Source organism: Octodon degus, unplaced genomic scaffold (assembly GCF_000260255.1).
Source record: "Octodon degus isolate 3935 unplaced genomic scaffold, OctDeg1.0 scaffold00078, whole genome shotgun sequence".
In the NCBI taxonomy this organism is placed as follows: Eukaryota; Metazoa; Chordata; class Mammalia; order Rodentia; family Octodontidae; genus Octodon; species Octodon degus.
Window position 1 is genome coordinate 4,266,220 of NW_004524654.1, and position 20,428 is coordinate 4,286,647.

General features: G+C 47.3%; 1 protein-coding gene across 2 annotated transcripts in view; it reads right to left on the minus strand.

Annotated features, from left to right (window-relative positions):
* Cep68 (centrosomal protein 68) overlaps nucleotides 1-17,650 on the minus strand; it is a 34,824-nt gene extending 17,174 nt beyond the window's left edge. Inside the window, exons 1-3 of one of the 2 annotated variants that reach the window (XM_023720822.1) lie at nucleotides 17,562-17,650; nucleotides 3,128-3,477; nucleotides 1,890-2,084 (exon numbers count right to left, since the gene is read on the minus strand). In XM_023720822.1, the coding sequence (XP_023576590.1) occupies nucleotides 1,890-2,084; nucleotides 3,128-3,433 (501 nt within the window). In that variant the 5' untranslated portion in view covers nucleotides 3,434-3,477; nucleotides 17,562-17,650. Of the gene's footprint in view, nucleotides 1-575; nucleotides 2,085-3,127; nucleotides 3,478-17,561 lie in introns of both variants that reach the window. The other variant, XM_023720821.1, reaches the window with a different exon arrangement.
* Nucleotides 17,651-20,428: the final 2,778 nt, after the last annotated feature.

Consider the following 20,428-nt stretch of genomic DNA (forward strand, 5'->3'; position numbering starts at 1 on the left):
TGAGTTTTAACACTTAAAGCACTCAAGATTCTGGAGGAGGCAGTGGCATGATTCAAATCTAGATCTACCTTGCTCTGGCAATCTCATTCCATTCAGAATTATATCTCCAAATACTAACTGGTTCTCCACAAAAGAAGGTTCAGTGGCAAAGAAGTCAAGTGACATCTGATGCCCCTAACTTTGCAGTTACTGTGGCAAATGAAGCTCCAAGAAGTCTTGTGGTCAAGGAAGCCAATGGCTTTGCAAAGCCCGCTGTTACCTAAAGAAGTGCACATGCAACCCTTCCTGTGCAGAACAACTTTGAGGTTGTAAGCAGCCAGGGATGGTGGTTAAGAGCTCAGGCTCTACAGTCAAGTCTGCCTGGCTAGCTGGAAGTGGGCAAGTTACCCAACTTCTTACTGTCCTTTTCTGCACAGTGAAATGAGAAAGGTACTTATCTGCTAAGAGCTGTGAGGACTATAGAAAGAGAAGATACATTAGGTTGGCACAAGAAGGGTTCCTGGCCAATGCCAGGAATTTTGTGATGTGAGGGACAAAGGCGAAAGACAAAGTCTGTCTATGCTGACCATCATTACCTGCACACATTGGACCAAGGAGTCTTTCCTTTGTTCTTCTGCTATTCTGGGAGGATGCCCTTTGGCACCTGGGTCTGAGAAGGGCCATTTGTCCAACACAGTTGGCAAGGAGGGGTGTGACTTTAGCAGTCCAGAGGAGTCCCCCAGGGCCTGGCTGCTCAGCAGACTGTCTTCTGCAGAGTTCCGGGCACATATGAAGTTGTGTGGGTTCTGGCCTTCAGGGGCCCCAGACCTGTGGAGGGCAGCCCCAGAAGGAAGCTGGCTTTGGCTGGAAACTGATGGGAGGGAAGCTGGCCCATTACTGTCTGACACTTCTAAAGAGCTCTGTCCCTCAGCAGCCCCAGTGGGCAGAGTCACTAATGTGGGCATGGTGCCTAGATATGAAACCAAACTAGAAACTTGTGTCAGCCGAGCAGGAAGGGCAAGATACTCCTCGTCACTGTCCACCTCCTCTTCTGATTTCCATCCAGACTCCATTGGGGCATTGCGCAGGACACTCTTGCTGGCCCTCTTTTCCCTCTCTGGCCTGGGTAAGGGCCACTCTCTGTCTCTTGTCCTCATTTGGGAAAAGTCCAGCTTGAGCTGCTTGCCCACAGGTAGCCGATGTTTTGTGCCCCTCAAGCTTGTCTCTCTACCTTCCCAAGCAGCATCCCCATGGTCAGGGGCTTTAGGTGTTGATGCAAGCTGGCTTCGAGGTACTCCCTGCTTCTGGAGTACTCCAGAGGGCCACTTCTTAGGGCTTGGTTCTCTGGGCCCACAAAATGGTAAGGTGGGGGCCTCTGCTAGTGGGCAACCAGGGAAGACATTAACAGGTGACTTGAGAGTGCTTGTAGGGGAGACAGAGAAGCTATCCAGGTCTATGCCAGAGTCCTGCAGGACAACAGGGTCAGCCACTGTGTGGCTGTCAAGTTGCTTTGGGAGCTGAGGCCCAGGGCGCAGTGGGTAAGTATAGTCAAGCAGGTCTTCATACTCTTTATTTGGGTTCCAGAATGGGGAGAGGCGGTCAGGAGAAGGAGGCAGGGAATCTGGCAGCACACAGGCCCAATATTCAGCCTGGAAGGAGAGGCGCCTCCTGCCCAGGCCAGCAGTATCACCCCCCGGGGCTGCAGGCTGCGATGACCACTGGAGCCGAGGTCCTGCCGCCCCTGCAGTGGGAGGCTGCTTGGGGATGGCCAGCTCCAGGGAGGAGGCAGCCTTGGCAAGGGAGCCACTCTGAGGTTCTGCCTTCTCTTGGTATGCCTGAAGACTGCTGCCCATGGAAGAAGCAGAGACATTACTGCTGCACAGGCGAGGGGCTGTGGCACCAGGGCTCACCATGGACTTCCGTTGTGACAGGAAAGAGACACCTGAGATGAGAGGCTGCTGGCTGAGGCCCAGCACCTGGGGCGAATCAGCTGGGGATGAGTCACCTCCAGTATCAGCATCATGTCCTGAGCAAGGGGCTGCAGTTCTGGGTGTGTTAATAATTTGAGGTAACCCCTGGGAGGCAGGAAGCCTTATCTCCTCCACCTGCAATAAGAGGGAGGAAAAGATAGTCAGGTGTAAATAATCGAACACTCAAAAAAAAAAAAAAGAAAACCCAGAGCTTTACTGTGGACCAGGATGATACTGAGGGAAGAACTCAAAATGAAAACGCCTTGACCCAAGACAAAAATCAGATGAAGGAGCCTATAATCCCAGCCCTTAGGAGGCTGAGGCATACAGACTGTCCCAAGTTCGAGATGGGCTTGAATGACATAGTTCAAGGCCAGCCTGAATTTTATAGTGAAATCCTATATCCAAAAAACCAAAAATCCCCAAACCACCACCACCACCAGAAAAATGAGAAGGATTTTTCTTTTGGGCTGGCTCAGGCTGTCTTAAAGGCGAGTAGGGTGTGGATGTAGAGCTGAGAATCAAATCGAGGTTCCCTGTACCTGACTTGAGTTTGCCCAAGCAGGTGCTTTAAACAACTGAGCTAACCTGCAAAGCCCCCAAAAACTTGAGAAGGATTTTTTTGTTTGTTTTTTCACTACCAGGAAAATGAGCAGGTGCTACTAGTGCAGCCCCAGAACAACCTCCATCTGGAAGTCTTTTCCCTGTCCTTGGGTCTTTCAAAAGTTCTTCCTCCATGGTACATTGTAAGCATGCAGAACTGAGGCAGTTTTATCATGCTGAAGCTGAAAACACCACACACCCTTGGGGCAGCATGTCCTGGGCAGGGTAAAGCCTCAATCACCATTGCTGATAGGAGATCCAGGTCTAGCAGACCCCACCAGGCTGCAGCCCGCCAGGGGTAACTGAACACTGGTTTAATGAGTCACTCATCTCAGCTTCCTCATTTTGAATTTTCAGGCAGGACATCAGAATGATTAAGGGACAGAATGATTAAGACCAGGCAGATCTGCAGATCCTAACTGCCAACTTCCCTGAGTCTCACTTCATACACCGGCTTCCCCAACTCTTCCACTGTATGGCAGCTGGGGAAAGATATAAGATAGTCGGGAATGCTGGCATGTACTCCCAAGGACAGCACTGCCGCAGACAGCAGTCCCATTTGCTTTAGTACCCACCTGGCTTCCTGCAGAAAAGTCTCCAGACCCTGTGATGGCAGGAGGAAACAGGTTACTGAGGGCAGGCGTTGGCCCATCAGCTTCTACTACTCTGCTGGCCACACTGGCCTGTGGCAGGTAAATTCCAGAGGTGCCACTCGGGTCAGCTTCAGCCCAGCAGGCAAGAGCAGGTAGCTCCTTTGTCCTGCATAGAGGAGAGGCAGGCCCTCCCTCCGCTTCCGGGCAAGGTAGCTGCTCTGGCTCAGGGCCCTGAGCCTTTGTGTTTCCATGTGCTTCCAGCTCTGCCTTTTCTTCACCCAGGGCCATCGAGCTGTGCCTAGGTCAGGGCTCCCCTGAATCCTTCAAGCTCCCTACAAAATGGGGAAGGGATTAGTATGTTGGTTTTTAATAAGTAAGGCATTATTTATTTCTTGGTCAAAGGAAAACAGATTACAAATGGTAACTATATTTCCTCAAGGGAGGAAGGTCAAGCTTTTTTTTCTCCCCTGGACCTTTCCAAAGGGAATGCAAAAGATGGACAGAATTTTGTCCTCTGTTTTCTAGTAGCTGCTACCACCTGCAACAACAGGCATGAGGACAGTCATGTAGGTGCTGCTGTGCACAGGCATGGCTGGCCTGCTGTGTGCTGAGCAGCAAGGCAGTGGTACAGAAAACTTACCACTACAGATGGGTCTGCACACATATAACAGTGTGCTGAGTCATCATGGTGGCAAGTGAGCAAGGCGTGGGGATCAAGACCAATGACATGCTGCTCCTAAACTAACTTCTATCTTCTTCCCCACTCTCCAACTTCCTCTTCTGCCTGCACCAAGTCTTCCTCAATCATCGCCTGTTATGACACTGACACTGTACTACAGTGTACTATAAACTCCACTCCCAACCCAGCCCAATAATTTCTTTGTTCTCCTACCTCCTCCCCAAGGATTTTTGAGTCTCTCTGGCAGCCCTCTCATGCCAAGCAATAAAGGATTGCTTTACTTCTCTCCCTCTTCTCTTTTGCACCAGAGAAAAGACCCTTACCATCTGGTACCATGACTTGGATCTTCAGGGCCTTTGCCTCCCAGGGCCACTCCTGGTTTAAGCTTTCCCCAGCACTGGGCCACCCTCTCTCATCCCTTCCTCTGTCACTGCCAGCCTTCATCCAACACCAATCTACCTAAATTCTCACAGGTGAGCCAGGAGTTTCTGCCTTGGAGGCCCACATTAGGACTCCCCTTGATCCATGCACCCCCATTCCCTCAACAGGCTGTTCCTCTGTCATATGGGTGATGACCCATGAGGACCAACAAACATTTCTGTGTCTGATATGGTTTGTGTCTAGTTGTCCCCCACTTCTAGCGTTGGTGATTAACTCATGATCCACTGAGATTATGGGTGTGAGTGCTACACCCAACTAGCTTGAATGCAATGTAAGGGAGACAGACTTGCTCTTTGTTGCCGCTACTCCTCCCTTTTGTCCTCTCTGCTCTTTGCTGTCTCCATGAACAGATGCTCTCTGCCATGTGCCACTCTTCCTTGGAGCCAGCCAAGTATGGACTGAAATCTCCAATAACTGTGAGCTAAATAAACCTTTCCTTCTTTCATTTTGGTTGTCAGTTATTTGTCTCAGCAAGGAGAGAAGAGTCACAGAGAATGTCACATCCCAAAAAAGGGATGACTCACTCTGGGGTTGTGCATAGCCTTTGGCTCACCTTTAATTCAATCACTATGGAAAATATTTTCCAACCCCAAAGCACACACCACTCAGGTATAACACCCTAGATCACTGGGAGAGTCAAACCAAAATGACTGATTTTAAAAAACTTTTGCTCTGGCAATGGCAAATGGTCAGATTCCTTACAAGCCTTTACTGCTCTCAGGGTGCGCCCTCTCCCTCTTTCAGGCATGTCAGGTGACCCAAATACTTTTGGCTTGCTCCACCTTGCCAACTGCCCACCCACCTGATGCCTCTCCAGACTCCCTTGATGTTCCTACTGCTCTTGCCACTCCACCATACCCACAAGCCCAACCTCCTCAGTCTCCTCAGCCAGATCTCCCTATGCTGTCTCCATCTCACCTCTTGCCCCTCCTCCACTCTTCTGTCACCATTTTCTCCTTCTGCACACCGTACTCTTGTCTCAGCCCACCCACCCTTGCCATCTTGCTGCCAGTTGAGTCCCCCAGCCCCCTGCCCTCTTGTACTCAGCTGCCACTTTCTCAGTCCCAACCTCTGTTCCCCCTCCAGAAACAGGCCAGTCCCAAAGGGTTGGTTCACATTCATGTCACTTTCATCCTCTGATCTATCCCAGATTTCTCATTGGTTAGGCTCCAGAACGCCAATTCGTCACTAATTCCTATGATCTCTTAAAGATCTATATGCGCTCCTCACCTCTAACTTGTCCTCCCAGTAAATGATCTGGCTCTGGCAGGCTGCTCAGAAGGAAGTGGACCAGAGAGAGCTAACCACCCTGCAGGTACAGCTGTAGTTCCAGATGTGACCCCTAGTGGGACTCTCAGGGGCCCGTTGGCTCAGCCTGCATGGCCACTATGGCTGCCTGACTGCAGGACTTAGGAAAAGTTCACACAAGGCCACCACTTACCAGAAACTCCAGGAACCCACCCAGGGCCTGATGAAAACCCCACCAAATTTCTTCTTCACCTTACAGACACCTGAACCAAGCATACCTATGTTGACCCTCAGTCTCGAGGACAGGACCCTTATTAACTCCTATTTCATTTCCCAGTCTGCTCCTGACATTTATGCTAAATTAAAACAGGTCTTGGCCCCTCAGACCCCCCAGGGAAACCTACTTAATCTGGCTTTTCATGTCTTTAATAAAGAACATTTAAAATAGGATAAAGAACAGCATGCCAGGGCTGGAGAGATGGCTCAGTGGTCTAAAGCACCTACTTGGAACAAGCTTGGCAAAGCACAGGGACCGCGGTTCAATCCCCCAGCACCACATGCCAGCCAGCGCCGCCCCCAGGTGGGCTGAGCTGGCCACACACACACACACACACACACACACACACTAAAGGAATAAATAAATAAATAATTAAAAAAAAAAAAAAAAAAAAAAAGAACAGCATGCCAATTAGACTTAAATGCTAATTTTTGGCTGTGGCTCTCACCATTTCAAGATCTCAGGGTTATCAACAATGTAGTTACACCAATCCACCCAGGGCTCCTATTAGAGCCAAAACTAAACAACACGGTGCCACCTGAGTCCCTTTCAGAGAATGCTTCAAGTGTGGCAAAGAAGGACACTAGGCATGAGCCCGTCCCAACTTGCAGCCATCACTGAGACTTTGTCCCATCTGGAAGCTCAAGGGTCACTAGCAGTGCGACTGCCTTGTCTGTCAGAGAGCGGTTAAGTCATCCCATTCCTTGCTCTCACAGGAGATCTCACTGTAGCCACTGGGCTCATCAATAACTGACCTGTTCAGTCGCACCGCTGCAGAACACTGACAGGGCCCGGGTGCAGAGCCCTCATTGAGGCACCTTTGTCTGAGCCCCAGCTCCTGCTGTACATCTCAGGTACGTCACTCTCTCTCTTATGGACATGGGGAGCACATATAGTGTTCTTCCTAAGTTTTCAGGATGCTGCACTCAAGCTACGGTTCTCATGTGGGATTAATGGCTCACCTACACAAGCCCTCCAGACAGGACCCTTCCCCTGCTGATTCTACATACTTTTTTTTTAAACTCAGTTTTGTCATTCCAACTTGCCCCAGACCCCTCTTGGATAGGGATCTCCTCCAAAAACTCCACTTCTCTTTCACCTTCTCTCTTTCCATAGCACTCATTCTCTAAACTTAACCTCTGTACACTGCCAGTTCATCTCTTCCTCTTCCTCCTTCCCTGGTTGATCCCATAGTTTGGGACACCTCTAGTCCCACTTATGCCATCCATGCTACAACTGCCTATTCGCTCTACAATACTCATGTTTGTGCACTCAAACATAATGGCTGTCACCATTTAGTTCAAGATCTCAGGGTTATCAACAATGTAGTTACACCAATCCACCCAGCAGTGTCAAGCTTCTGTACCATGCTCTTACATTCCTTCCTCCACTATCCATTTTATACTCCTGGACCTCAAAGATGCCTTCTTCACTATCCCCCTATACCCTGATTATCAGGACCTCTTGGCCTTCATGTGGACAGACCCAGATACACTCTGGTCCCTACAGTTCACATTGATGGTCCTGCCTCAAGGGTTCAGGGATAGTCCTCACTTCTTTAGCCAGGCCCTGGTAAATGACCTGGCAATCATCAACCTCAAACCTAGCATTCTCTTTCAGTATATAGATGGTCTTTTGTCTGTTTCCCCTCCCATGCTGCAGCTATACAACATACAACTACCCTTCTCTTCAGTTGTGGATATAGGGCTTCTCCTGCCAAAGCATAAATAGCTTTACCAAAGGTCAAATACCTAGGACTTAACCCTCACCTCCCACTACTTGCTTGGTCACTGCTGATCACAAAGCCCTCCTCTGCAACCTTCAAGTGCCTACTACAAAACAACCTCTATCTTTCCTTGGCCTAGCTAACTTCTTTCACCTTTAGATTCCTAACTTTGCTTCCCTGGATCAACCTCTCTATGAAGCACCCAAGGCTCCTTGCCAGAAACTCTCAATCCTACTACTCCTGTATATTCTTCCTTTCACAAGCTACAAGAGGCCTCTTAAAGGCCCCAGCTCTCACTCTCTCAAACCCAACCCAACCCTTTATATACTACCTCTCTAAATCACAATGCAGTAGGAGTATTGGGACACAAAAATTGATCTTCATTTCAAGCAGTAGCATATTTATCAAAAGAGCCAGACAACACAGTAGGTGGATGGGCCCCTAACATCCTTCCCATCCTAGGTCCTCATCATGATCATTCTCTTGTTGCTTATAGCACCTTGTCTTATTAAACTGCTTCCCTGATTTCCTTCAATCCAAGCTAAGAGCTTTCGCCACCAATGAGCTTCTCATTTTCGCCAACATCCCTGGCCATAAGCTTCCACGTTGGCCTGACTTGTCATCCCAACAACCACACTGCCACTACCACAATGCACTGTGAGTAGGAAGTAGCTAGAGAGAGCTGTCGCCCCTTTTAACAACAGTACGAAAGGCATGATGGGTCTGCACCCACAGAGCAGTCTGCTGGGTCATGGTGGTGAGTCAGCATGGTGTGGGGATCTGAGACCAATGACATGCTGCTCCTAGACTAACTTCTGTCTTCTTCCCTGCCCCCCCACCTCAACTTCCTCTCTTGCTTTTTGCCTGCACCAAGCCCTCCCTAATCAGTACATGTTAAGACACCATACTGCCCACACAAACTTTAGCCCCAACCCAGCTTGATAAACTGTTTCCCTGCCCCCTGAGGGTTCTTTGGGTCTCTTCAGCAGCCCTCCCACACTGAGCAATAAAGGATTTATTTCTCTCCTGCTTCTCTTCTGCACCAGAGGAAGGAACCTTACAACTGTAAGCTGCAGACAAAAAGACAAGAGAACCATCTTATGCTAAAGGGCATCTTTCTGGGAGGCTGGTACAGGGGCAGTTTATATAGGAGATAGTGATGGCAAACTAGTCGGTGCCTTTTCTCAGATGGAATTTGTGGCCAATCGACATACATCTAAAGTGCCTAGTCAAGAGATGCTTTTCAGTTCTGTGAATCTCAAGAATAAAGATAATGACTTCCTTGGGCAATCTTTGTCTCTGATATAATGGAAGGCTAAAAAGTAGGCCTTCTTGCATATTACCAAACTCATGGTACTGAGAAAACAGCTGTCACCTGATTACTGTGGATGATGACAAGGGCAGTGAGGTTAAATGGCAAGCAGGGCAGGTGTGCTGGTCTCAGGGCTTTCCTTGAGGGTCAAAATCACAGCAAAGGCTTAAATCCTGCCTAGTCACCTTTTCAGCTTGCCTATCGTCCAAGGGAAGAAGCCTGACATTCCTCTTCACTGGGTGAGAGGCCAGCTAGGCCCTCCCAGGGCACAGTCTTGCAGTGGTTCTTTTGTCACAGCAGTCTGTCGGCAAGCAGCTTGGGCCTGGCTCTTACCTTCCTACCCCAGAGGACAGTAAGTCAGGGCATGTCCAGCCACCACAGGGCCCAGAAAGGATGCTTTCCATGTGTGTCTCTGCCTTCTGCCTGGTATAAGTTTAGGACCCTCCTAGGGCACAGAACCACATGGAAGTGGTGGGACCAGGAGGGGCATCTTGTTTAAGGGTGGCCGCCAGTGTGCAATGAGACCAGTTGGCTACTCTTCTCTGGAGAGGTGGTTTATGCCAATCTTGGCAGCTGCACGGTAGCTAACTGTGGGAGTGTTTCCCCTTCTACTCTTGAGAAAGGGACAGAGACTGGGGCAGGTACAGGAGGGAGCAGAGGGTGAGCACTTGGGCAACAATGGGAAGAACTAGAACAGGTCTGTAAATAGAAGAGTGCCAGGACAACAGGGAGACCACCCTTGGCCCTAGAGGGCCAGCCAGGTCTCCTGCTGGGCACTGATGGGAAGGGGCTGAGCTGAAAAGCCAGAAGAAGTAGGAAGACCAACTCCAGGAGGGCTCAGAAGGGGAGGTGAGGGAACTTCGAGCTCTGATGTCAGCAGCCACCTGCAGTGTGCTTGGGTAAACTTCAAAGCTCAAATCTGGACAGAAATAGCTTTGTTTCCCTGGAGATGGTGAAGCATGGGAGAGGTGTGCTGGTGGCAGCAGGGGAGGTGCCATTGAGCACACTCTGCCTCATCTGTGTGCAAGGAAATGCAACCTGGGTAGGAACTGCACATACCACTCCCCTGACACAGACACATGAGGCTCTAGTCCACTTCAGAGGGGGCAGAGAAGAACATGTATTTCCTCTACTCTTCCACTCAATTCTCATCAGGCAGAGGAGGTAGGCAGGAACGCAATTTTTGGTAGGCAATAACTGGCCCAAATACAAAAATACAGTATGCTATAGATTTAAGTCTGCCCCTGCTCTTTCCCTTGTTCCTGAACTAAATGACCCACTGTATGCAGAGCATTTTTTTTTAATGCAGAGCATTTACAACAGTGCCTGGCATGGTATATGTACTAAGTGTCGGCTACTGTTATTATTGTTACTGGGGCTTTGACAGAATTCTTGTTAACAGGGTCTCACTATGTAGTTCAGGCTAGACTTGAACTCACAGTGAATCTCCTGCCTCAACATCCTGAGTGCTGGGATTGTAGGTGTGTGCCATCATGCCTGGCTCTCCTCCTCTTATTTTTCTTGAAATATCTTAGAAATCATTACTTAGCAATGACTTGGCACTTTCTTATTATGGTCCAGCGATGTATGGATGCAATTTAGTTTATTTTCCCAGTCATTTTATGAATGCCTATTTGGGTCCAGCTTATTTCCTATCTTTCACTAGTACAAACAATGCTGTGATGAACACCACGTCATGTGCATGGATGCGGGCACATCCACATGCACTGCTGAACTGCAGAGAAGCTATGGACATATGCTGCTTGTGGCCTCCAAGTGGCGCTGGTCTGAATCCCACCAGCACATGCAAGTGGCAGCGGGGGTCCCACTATAGGCAGGGCCTCTTATCCTCACTTTCCAGATGAGGAAACCATAGGTCCAGGCTCTAGTCCAGGCCATCTGACTCCAGAATCCAATCCCTTTGTCAACCAACCATGGAACAAGTGACAAAAGAGAAAAGCCCACAACACAGACAAGATGACCAGTGAGCAGAGGGACAAAGAGTGACTAATCCTGTTGAGAGACAGCTTTTCACAGTCACATCCTCACCTTGTGGCCTTTTTAGAAACAGCATACAGGGGAAGTGGATATAGCTCAGTGGCACAGGGACTACTGGGTAAGCTTGAGTTCAATTCCCAGTACCCCCCACACACACACAATGAAAAAATGAAAAAGAAAAAGAAAGAAGCTGCACGTGAAGACTTGTGGGCCAGTCATGTTCTCCCAAGCCACAGCCTGGAGAAATTAAGGTGAACACTGAATCTAACCTACAACTCCCTATCACAACCTCTTTGCTCCACATCTAAAAATGGCCAGAGCTCTTTCATGTTCTCATTGCTGTGGTCTTAAGACAGGAAGGTGAAATAAAGTGTAACTGGGGCAAGAAGGGTACAACCCCCTTTTTTTGAACTCACTATGTAGCCCAAGCTGGCCTCAAACTCATGGTGATCCTCCTGCCTCAGCTTCCTGAGTGCAAACACTTACACAATGTATTTTTGTCTCTCTGGGCCTTGTTATCCAAGAAAGAATAATCAATGTATCCTGGACAGGAAGGGGTGTAGAACTACCATAGCTATTATAAACTGTCCAGGACATAGTCCTAAATAGCTCACAATCTCACAAACCTGTACTAGATTAACTGGCCAGAGGCCCCTCAGTAACCAGGTAAGAATATCTGAAATTTAGCAATTTTTGTGGAAATGGTATGGTACTTCTTATATGTCCTAAAGTAATACCTTGCACAGACTTAACACACATGCCAAAGAAATCCGTGCTATGGTAAATGCACATTTTGGGCTCCTAGGGTCAATCCTGACAGCATTTGTGGGGTGTGTGAGGGGGGGTTGTGTTGCACCACTGCACTGAGTCTGATCCTCACTTTTATTTCTAGATCTTACACATCATTGCTCTACACCTTTGGCAGCAAAGGTGGGGGTTCTGCTTGGACTCTTCTTATGAGAGCATACTTCTCTCAAAGCAGCCAAAAGTCTCCGCACAATGAAACACACAACTTGCTATGCTGACCAGCACCAGGCCTGGTCCTTAGCTCTAAGCCACCTGTGAACGTGGGGCCTCGCCTTCTCAGGGCGCACCTCTGCCGGTGTTCCTGGATGTGAGCAGCTCTATGATGAGCAGAGGGAGGCCTTAGGTAGTCTCCCTTCCTACAAGAGATTGCCAGGGTGTTGGAATCAGAGCATGGACAATGAACAGTAAACCACACTTTCCTCTCTAAGAAAGGTCTGTACACATCACTACTGCCCTCCCCTTGTACAGACAAGGAGACAGAACATGTAAGTTGCAAGATATTCTAGAGACCAAGTGGACCTCACTATCCTGTTAGTAGGGCTGGGATGCAGTTCAGTAACAGTACTTTCCTAGCACATATGAGGCCCTGGGTTCCATTCCCAGCACCACAAAAAAGAAAAAGGAAGAAAGAAAAAAAATCCTTCATTAGTTTCCAAGACTGGCAAAGGCACTATGCTCACCAGATATAAATAGGAGTGATGTAGGTGTGGCTTATTCTTGCCCTACACTGAAAAATATATCCAGTATCATGCATGTGGTAACACTAACTCTGAAAGCCTGGACATCTGACCCTTCCTGGGATCTGCCATATTACCCTGGGGCAGCATTACCATACTAGCAGCCAGGGATTCCTCCCACTCTTGTTCAAGATGGAGGAGGACTGGGAATTGTGGGGAAGGGTAGTGGTTTGTTCTTGACTAATTTAAAGGAATGATCAAATAGGAAACAAGTCTCTGAATAAAAAAAGCTCCCTGGGATTCTTTTTTCGAGACAGGATCTCACTATGCTGGTGTTTTTAACTATGTTTCCCAAACTGGCCTTGAAGAAGTGATGCTTTTCTGATGCTCCTGCCTCAGCCTTCACCTGCTAGGATTATAGGTGCGAGTCACCACACTTCACTCTCTGGGATGCTTTACATCACGAACTCCCTTTGGAACAAGCTCATTCATCCCAACTGTGTCCTGAAGTTCCATCCTGTCCCTGAGCTCGCAGACAGCTACCTGTGATGACACCGAGAGGTTGGTGTTGCTCCAGGGGAAAGTCCCAGCAGTGTGGAGCCCCAAAGTGTGGATCTTGTTCTCTGAAGAGTCACAGGCATAGAGGTAAATGCATCACTACACACCAGCAGACTGTGGCCACTGAGCCAAAGTGGCTCTGCATGCTGCTGCTCCTCCAAGAGCATGAACCTGTCCACAGGGAGGCGGCAGGACCCAGCAGGGCCAGTGGCTCTAGGCTTTCTGGGAACTAGATTTAGGGGAGAAGGGAGCATCTAGGCAGTGGCCAATCAGGCAAGTGGCCATGTGAAAGAAGGTAAAAACACACACTGGGGAGGCTAACGAGGGCAGATCAAGAGGAAGGTTGAGGACTGCCTTGGGCTGCTGGAAGGCCGCGGCCCAGAGCAACCGTTCCCAGCCTCCTTTCCTGTTGCAGAAAGCTGCTGGAGCCTCAGTACTCCAGAGGCTGGCCTCCCTGAGGAGCGGGTGATGCTCTGCAGCAGGTGAACGCAAAGCACGCTGAAATGAAGAACAGACTCAGAGTTCCAGAGGGCTGACCACGGCTCCTGTGGCATGGCAATGGGCCAGAGGCAGCCCCTTTTTTTCCTGCTGGGCTGCTCCTCCGAGTTTGCCTTGGCTTTACATAGCAGGAGGACACCAGGGCTGTGAACAGAACCTGGGAACTGTCTCCCTGGCTCACCAGCTGGCAGACTGACTAAACCTCAAACAGCCTTGTCTCAAGCCCAATCTTCACTTACTGCAGAGGGTGCAGATGGCGTTTTTTTTTTTGCAGAACCAGGGATTGAACTCAGGCTCTTGCGCTTGCCAGGGAAGTGCTTATTCCACTGAGCCATCTCCCTATCCCCGCCTTTTTTTTTTTTGCAGATGGCTTTAAGGACATGCAATGATCACATCTACACGGAGCTTGCCTGAGCTCCCTGCCACCTCCCCTCTCAACTCCAAGCTCTCTGATACTCAAGAGAACAAGGATGTGGAGGACCAAATACCACCTTAATCAACATATTTTTTTCTCCAAAGAGCAAAGCAAAAGAACCAGCTCTGCAGTAACATAAGTGACTCCTACTAACACAGGGAGCTGTACCTGGGCCACAAGAACACTTTATTTCATGGAATGAAGTGTTTGTTATTGATTCTAAAGTTGCAAAATAAAACCAATCTATGTCTTTAAGCAGCCAGGCAAGGTGGCACATGCCTGTAATCCCAGCACTTGGGAGGCTGAGGCAGAAGGGTTGCCACAAGATTGAGGCCAGGCTTAACTACATAGAGAGACTCTGTTTCAAAAAAGAAAAAAATCTTTACACAAGCAAAAAAAAAAAAAAAAAAAAAGAAATAGTGACTTAAGTTAGCATTGTACAACTCAAAAGTGTGAAAAGTGTAATCTAGGATATGTCACAACCTGTTGGGCATGCATATTTTTAGGACCTGCACAAAGCCTTGGAAGCAAAATCTACAATTTAGCAGTATTTCTAGATGAAGTGCAAGGCACACTTGCAAGGCTTCAGAAACCCCAGGCTGCTCAAAGTCAGGACTGTTGCTGTTAAGGAGCAACTATGCTGGCTTTATGAGCATTCACTGAACACTTACCTCACACCAGGCACACAGGAGAAAATTTATGTCCTTATCCCCAAGGTTCTTGCATCTGCGGCAGGTTTTTTTTTTTTTTTTTTTTTTTGTGGAACCAGGGATTGAACTCAGACCCTTGCGCTTGCCAGGGAAGTGTTTATTCTACTGAGCCATCTCCCTAGTCCCTGTGGCAGGTTTTAATGGCTAATTACTGCATATCACACTAAAAAGGAATAAATCAGTATTCCTGAGAAAGGATTTAATATCTGTTGTGGCTATACTAAAAACAGAATGACGTACTCGAATTTTTTTTTTTTTTCTTTTTCTGATTACAGGTGTAGAGGGGAAAGAAGTTTGTTTTGGAACTCCAAATAACATATACCTGTTCAAAGGAAAGGAAGAACTAGGATAAGGAAAAGGACAAACAAGAGAAGGGAAAAAGATATATTCATGTATATACAGGATAGCTAACGTAATTATCCTGCTGATTTCTGTTGGTCTATTGAAAGGAGCAGTTAATGCTTAATTTTTTTTCTCTCCTTTTTAATTTCTCATAACTTTTTTGACCAATTTTGCATGCTCACATCTGGTAATCTAAACAAGCAACTTGAAGACAACATTGTAGGATATAACAACCATTGCTGAATTTTTTATTTTCTTATTTTTTTGTTGTTGGTACCAGGGATGGAACTCAAGATCTTGTGCTTGCCAGACAGGTGCTTATGCTGCTGAGCTATTTTGTTTAGTGAAATTCTGTATCATTTCTAGTGTTTTTAAAAACTGTTTTATTCTCATTTTAAAAAATGAGCTACATACAAATATCAATAAATGAATAAACAAAAACAACAAAGAAGAAGCTGGGAGTGGCGGTGCAGACCTGTAGTCCTAGCACTTGGGAGGCTAGCGCATTTGATGCCAGCCCAGCCAGAGCTGTATAGTGAGTTCAAAGCCAGTCTATACAGTGAGACCCTGTCTCAAAAACCTAAACAAACAAACAAGCAAAATTTAAAGAGAAACATTCCAAAGGAGCTTACAGCTGAAAGGAAACACACACTTCAGCCTGTTTCCTGTGAGGAGTGGTACCAGGAAGGGAAGAATTATCCCCTGGGGGGCTGTACTTGACACCTGTAGGTCTGGCAAACAAGTCTAAAGCCAACAGGAAGACGTCTATTTTTCATGTCTGTGAGCAACTTTAAAGGTAGGAAACAGTTTCTCTGTGAGGACAGACTGATTTATAAAGAAGCTAGAGATCCCTTCCACAAGCTTTGCTTCCTTTCAAAGACATTTTGTATGAATGCAATTCTGAAGATTTTCCTGTCACCTCCCATCCGTCTTTATCTACATATTTCACTTCTCTGTTGTTATATGACTATTGTAACAGACCACATTAAAAGTTTATCAAATATGACTGTAATATCAGGCTAAGGCATTATGCGACATCTAATTGATCTCTAGTGGGTATTAAGATTCAGATAATCTACTCTTTCTGTGGGAAGGGAATCAGGAAAGCTGAAGGATTTTTTTTCAAATGAAGAATCAGAAAATGCTCAAAGGCAGAGACCACAAAGGATCAAGCACTGTGTTGGTATTAGTACTGGCGAGTCTGTTCAAGTACCTGTTCATCTTTCCTTTTTTTTCCCCATAATTTTATTGATAAACAAATAGCAATGAGACAGTTTCAAATCAAACTGGTAGGACAGTTTCAATAATTCACACACTGCATACATTCTTCCTAGTGGTTAATTGCTGTACAAGATCATCTTTACTTTTAACAACTGCTAACAACCACCTAGCATATTCATTGTACCAGGAACTTTACAGATATTTTATATCAGTATTTTATTTACTTCTCACAACCACAGAGTAGGGACTATTCCTAAGACCATTCTACAGGCAAGAAAACTGAGGCATGGAATAAGTAACTTCAGAGTTAGTAACATGGTGCCAGGGTCATAGCTCATCAGCAAAGACCCTGCCTGACAAGTTTGAGGTCGTGAGTTCGATCCCCAGTACCAAAAAAAGTAACATAGCAATGCTTAAGTCTTATTTGCCTTGGGAGCCTGTACTCAGCTGCCTCCCTAACCTGTAAGAATTACTAGATCCAGTTAAAAGTTCCTGTTTTGTCAACTTTTTTAAACAGCTGGGTTTTATTTATTTAGGCTTCCATCGCTGAGTGCCTTCCTCATGCTGGGGATGGGGAAACCACAATATTTTGAGATGTGCAATGACAGGCAGGCCACAGAAGGGATCTCAAAGGAGGACGATTACCGGTGGTGGAGTGGGAGACGAGTTTCAAAGCCTTTAAAGAAGAGGCGGGACCGAGTTTCCCACTCTCTTCTGTACTCAGTGGTCCAGAATTTACTTAAGATGGTGGGGAGGAGCTTGGAGGGAACAAGGTAAGAGGTGGCGACCTGTATTTCTTTGAAGCCTGCCCAAGATAAACTGAGCCAATAGCCTTAGTCATGCTCTTTACATCAGACACCTAGACTCGAGCACTGCTGGGGCACTACGCACCGTGTACCAGTGCGACCTGCCTCCGTCCCCAGCCCCAGGAACAGCCAGCGACCGTGGCACCGGCAGATTTCCGTTTGTTTTTATTACAAACAATACACTGAACCCAACCCAATAATTCTAAGGGGCCTGGAAACCGGTTTTGGGCATGCGCCCCTGGGCTGCTGAGAAGCGTTCGGATCATGACAGCTATAGAGGCGAAAAAATTTTTTAAAAACAAGTGGGACACGTTTTCGAGTCCGCTGCGCGCACACATGGCGACAGACGACACCGTTAGGCGTCCGGACCCTCCCAGTGGGAAAGAGCGTGGGCCGCGCCCGCCCCGACACGAGCGGAGGAGAAAAGTCCCGCCCAGGGAGGCCGTGCTGGAACCGGCCTGCGCCTCAGCGCCCGCCGCCCCCCGTGGCCCCGTCCAGCCGCAAGATGGAGGCCCGGGCACGAGGCGCCGCCGCCCCCGCCAAGCCTTTGTGCCCCCCGCCCCCCGCCGGCACGCAAGGCCGGGAAACGGCGCGGGGCGGAGAGGGCCCGGCCGGGCCGCGCGCGCGAGGACTCCCAGGGGACCCGGACCTCAGCGCCGGACACCTCCACGCACGTGCCTGCCACGGCACACAGACCTTACCTCGAACCTTCGCCAATCCCGAGCCGCCCCAACAGCCCCATGCGATGCAGGAGCTTGGGCTCCCAGGCGGCTATAGTGGCCCTCCCCGCCGAGCCCTGAACGTTGGGGGCGGGACAGTGCTCTGGCCACGCCCCTTGACCCGCCCTTTTCTGAGTAAGGCGCCTGCGAACTCGCACGCCCAATCCCAGTTCTCAGTGCAGAGGCACGTACCAATACGCAGCCTGATTCTGGGCCAAAAGCCCGCCCCCCGCGCCGCCTTGGCCAATGGGAGGCTGGATCTGCTTAGGCGCGTCTTTGGGGGTGGGACTTGTGCTGCTCAGCTAGGCTAGCGGGGGTCTTGAGAGGGCGCGTGGTGCTCCGGCTGGCGCGGCGCTGACCCGCGCGGTTTGGGCGGCGTGGAGCGCGTTCTTCTGGCGCTCAGGCAGCGTCCCCAGTCCGGCGCTCATTCATTCGTTTCACAAGCGTGCGCGCTGCTGCCAGGAGGCGGTGCAAGCCTGTTTATATTCGCGTGTAAACCCGGCGTGACCCTGGGCTGAACAGAAACAGGTGCTGCGGACAGCTTGCTAGCGCCAGGGCCAGCCCCCAGCCCCGGTCGGGGACAGTCTTAGAGGAGAGGCGGGCGGGTGAGCCCGGAGCGCTTAGCGCTATCGTCTTTATGTGATACTTGATGGTTTTTGACTTAGTATATTGAACTCTGTTTGCATCCCTGGGCTGAAGCCAACTTGGTTGTGATATAAACGGTTCGTAAAGGTTTGTTGCACTGTTCGCTGGTGTCTTGTTGAGGCTTTTTGCATCTACGTTCATCAAAGAGACTGACCTGTAGTTTTGTTTTTTGCGTTAAGTCTTTGTCTGATTTTGGTATCATGGAAGTTCTAGCTTCCAGGAATGCGTTTGACAGTCCTCCTTTCCTTGGTGGTGGGATTCAGTGGTAAATCCATCGGCTGCCTCTATTTCGTTGCCTATTACTGATTTATTCAGAGTTTTTATATCTTTTAGATCCAATATTGGTAACTCATATGTGTCTAGAATTTCTACATTTCTTCTGAGTTCTCCTGTTTATTGAAATACAAGTTTTCAAAATAAGTCTCTTTTTTTCCTTTTCTTTTGTATTTAGTACAGGGTCTCACTACATAGATCAGACTTTGCATTGATGTAGGTTTTTTTCTCCTCTTTTGATAAATTTGGCTAAAAATTTTGTAACCTTGTTCTTTCTTCCTTTTTTTTGGCAGTGCCAGTGATCGAACTCAGGACCTTGCTCTTGCCAGGCAGGCACCTATGCCACTGAGATATATCCCTGGCCCCAACCTTGTTCTTTCAAAGAACTTTTTGATTCATGGATCCTTCGTGCTTTTTTAGTCTCAGTTTCATTAATTTCCACTCTGATCTTTGTAATGTCTTTCCATTAATTTGGATTGCTCTTGTTTTTTCTAGGACTTTGAAATGTATGACTAGGTTGTGGTTGCTCAATTCTTTAAATGTGTGCATTTACAGCAATGAAATTACCACTTAGAGCTGCTTTCATTGTGTCCCACAGGTTTTTGGCATGTTGTGCTGTACTGTCATTTGAGTCTAGGAACGTTTTGTTTCTTCCCTGTTTTTCTGTGATCCATTGTTTATTCAATGATTAAATTCAATGATTGTTTAAAATCCATGTGTTGGTGTAGTTTCTTTTGCTGTTGATTTCTAGCTTCATTACACTATGCTTCAATAGTATCCAGGGGTTCTTTTCTGTTTATTTTGCATGCTTTTATTATTTCTCTATTTTTTTAATTTAGGGTTTTTAATTATTCTATTTATATTGCATGTTTTGTGGCCTTAATATATGGTCCGTTTTGGAAAAAATTCTCTGTGCTGCTGAGAAAAATTTGTATTTTTGTTGGACAAAACACTAGATATCTGTTAAGTCCATTTGTTCAATGGTATGTTTTAACTTTGATCTGTTTTTATTATTATTTTTTTTTTTTTTTTTTTGGCAGAACCGGGGATTGAACTCAGATCCTTGTGTTTGCCAGTCAAGCGCTTATCCTACTGATCCATCTCCCCGGCTTTGATCTGTTTTTGCTAACTTTTTTTTTTTGCTAATTTTTTATTTGGTTAACCTAAGTATCAGAGTTGGGTGTTGAAGACCCCACCACTGTGGTTGTGTTGATGTCTTTCTGTCCTTTGACATACAGTAGTTTTTGTTTTATAAAGTTGGTTGCACCAGTATTCCACTAGTATAACTGTTGTGTCTTCCTTCAGTAGTATCCAGGGGTTCTTTTCTATTTATTTTGCATGCTTTTATTATTTCTCTATTTAATTTTTTTAATTTAGATTTTTTTTTTTTTTTTTTACAGCAATGAAGTAAAACAGACCATATCTTAAGGCCACAAAACATGCAATAGAAATAGAATATATAAAAAAAACCCTAAGGGCTGGGGAGATAGCTCCGCCATCTAAGCATCTGTCTGGCAAGCACAAGGAACCAGGTTCAGTCCCCCATACCACATGCCATGCTGGCCCATGAGAACTGCATAGTAACACCTTGTACCAAATAAATAGATAGAAGATCTAAAAAAAAAAAAAAACCCTAAAGGGCCGGGGAGATGGCTCGGAATGAGCACTTCACTGGCAAGCACAAGGGCCTGAGTTCAATCCCTGGTTCCGCCAAAAAGAAAAAAAAAAAAAAAAACCCTAAATTTAAAAAAAAAATTAAATAGAGAAATAATTCTCCCTTTTCCAGTATGTTGTGGCCATGTTTATCTCTTTTGATCAGTTTTGGCTCAAAGTCTGATGACTCTTGAGAGTGAGTTACTCCCACTTCCTTTTGGGCTCAGGTTGCATGGGCATCATTTTCCTTTCTGTAGTCTGGGAGCTTCTCTTTGTAT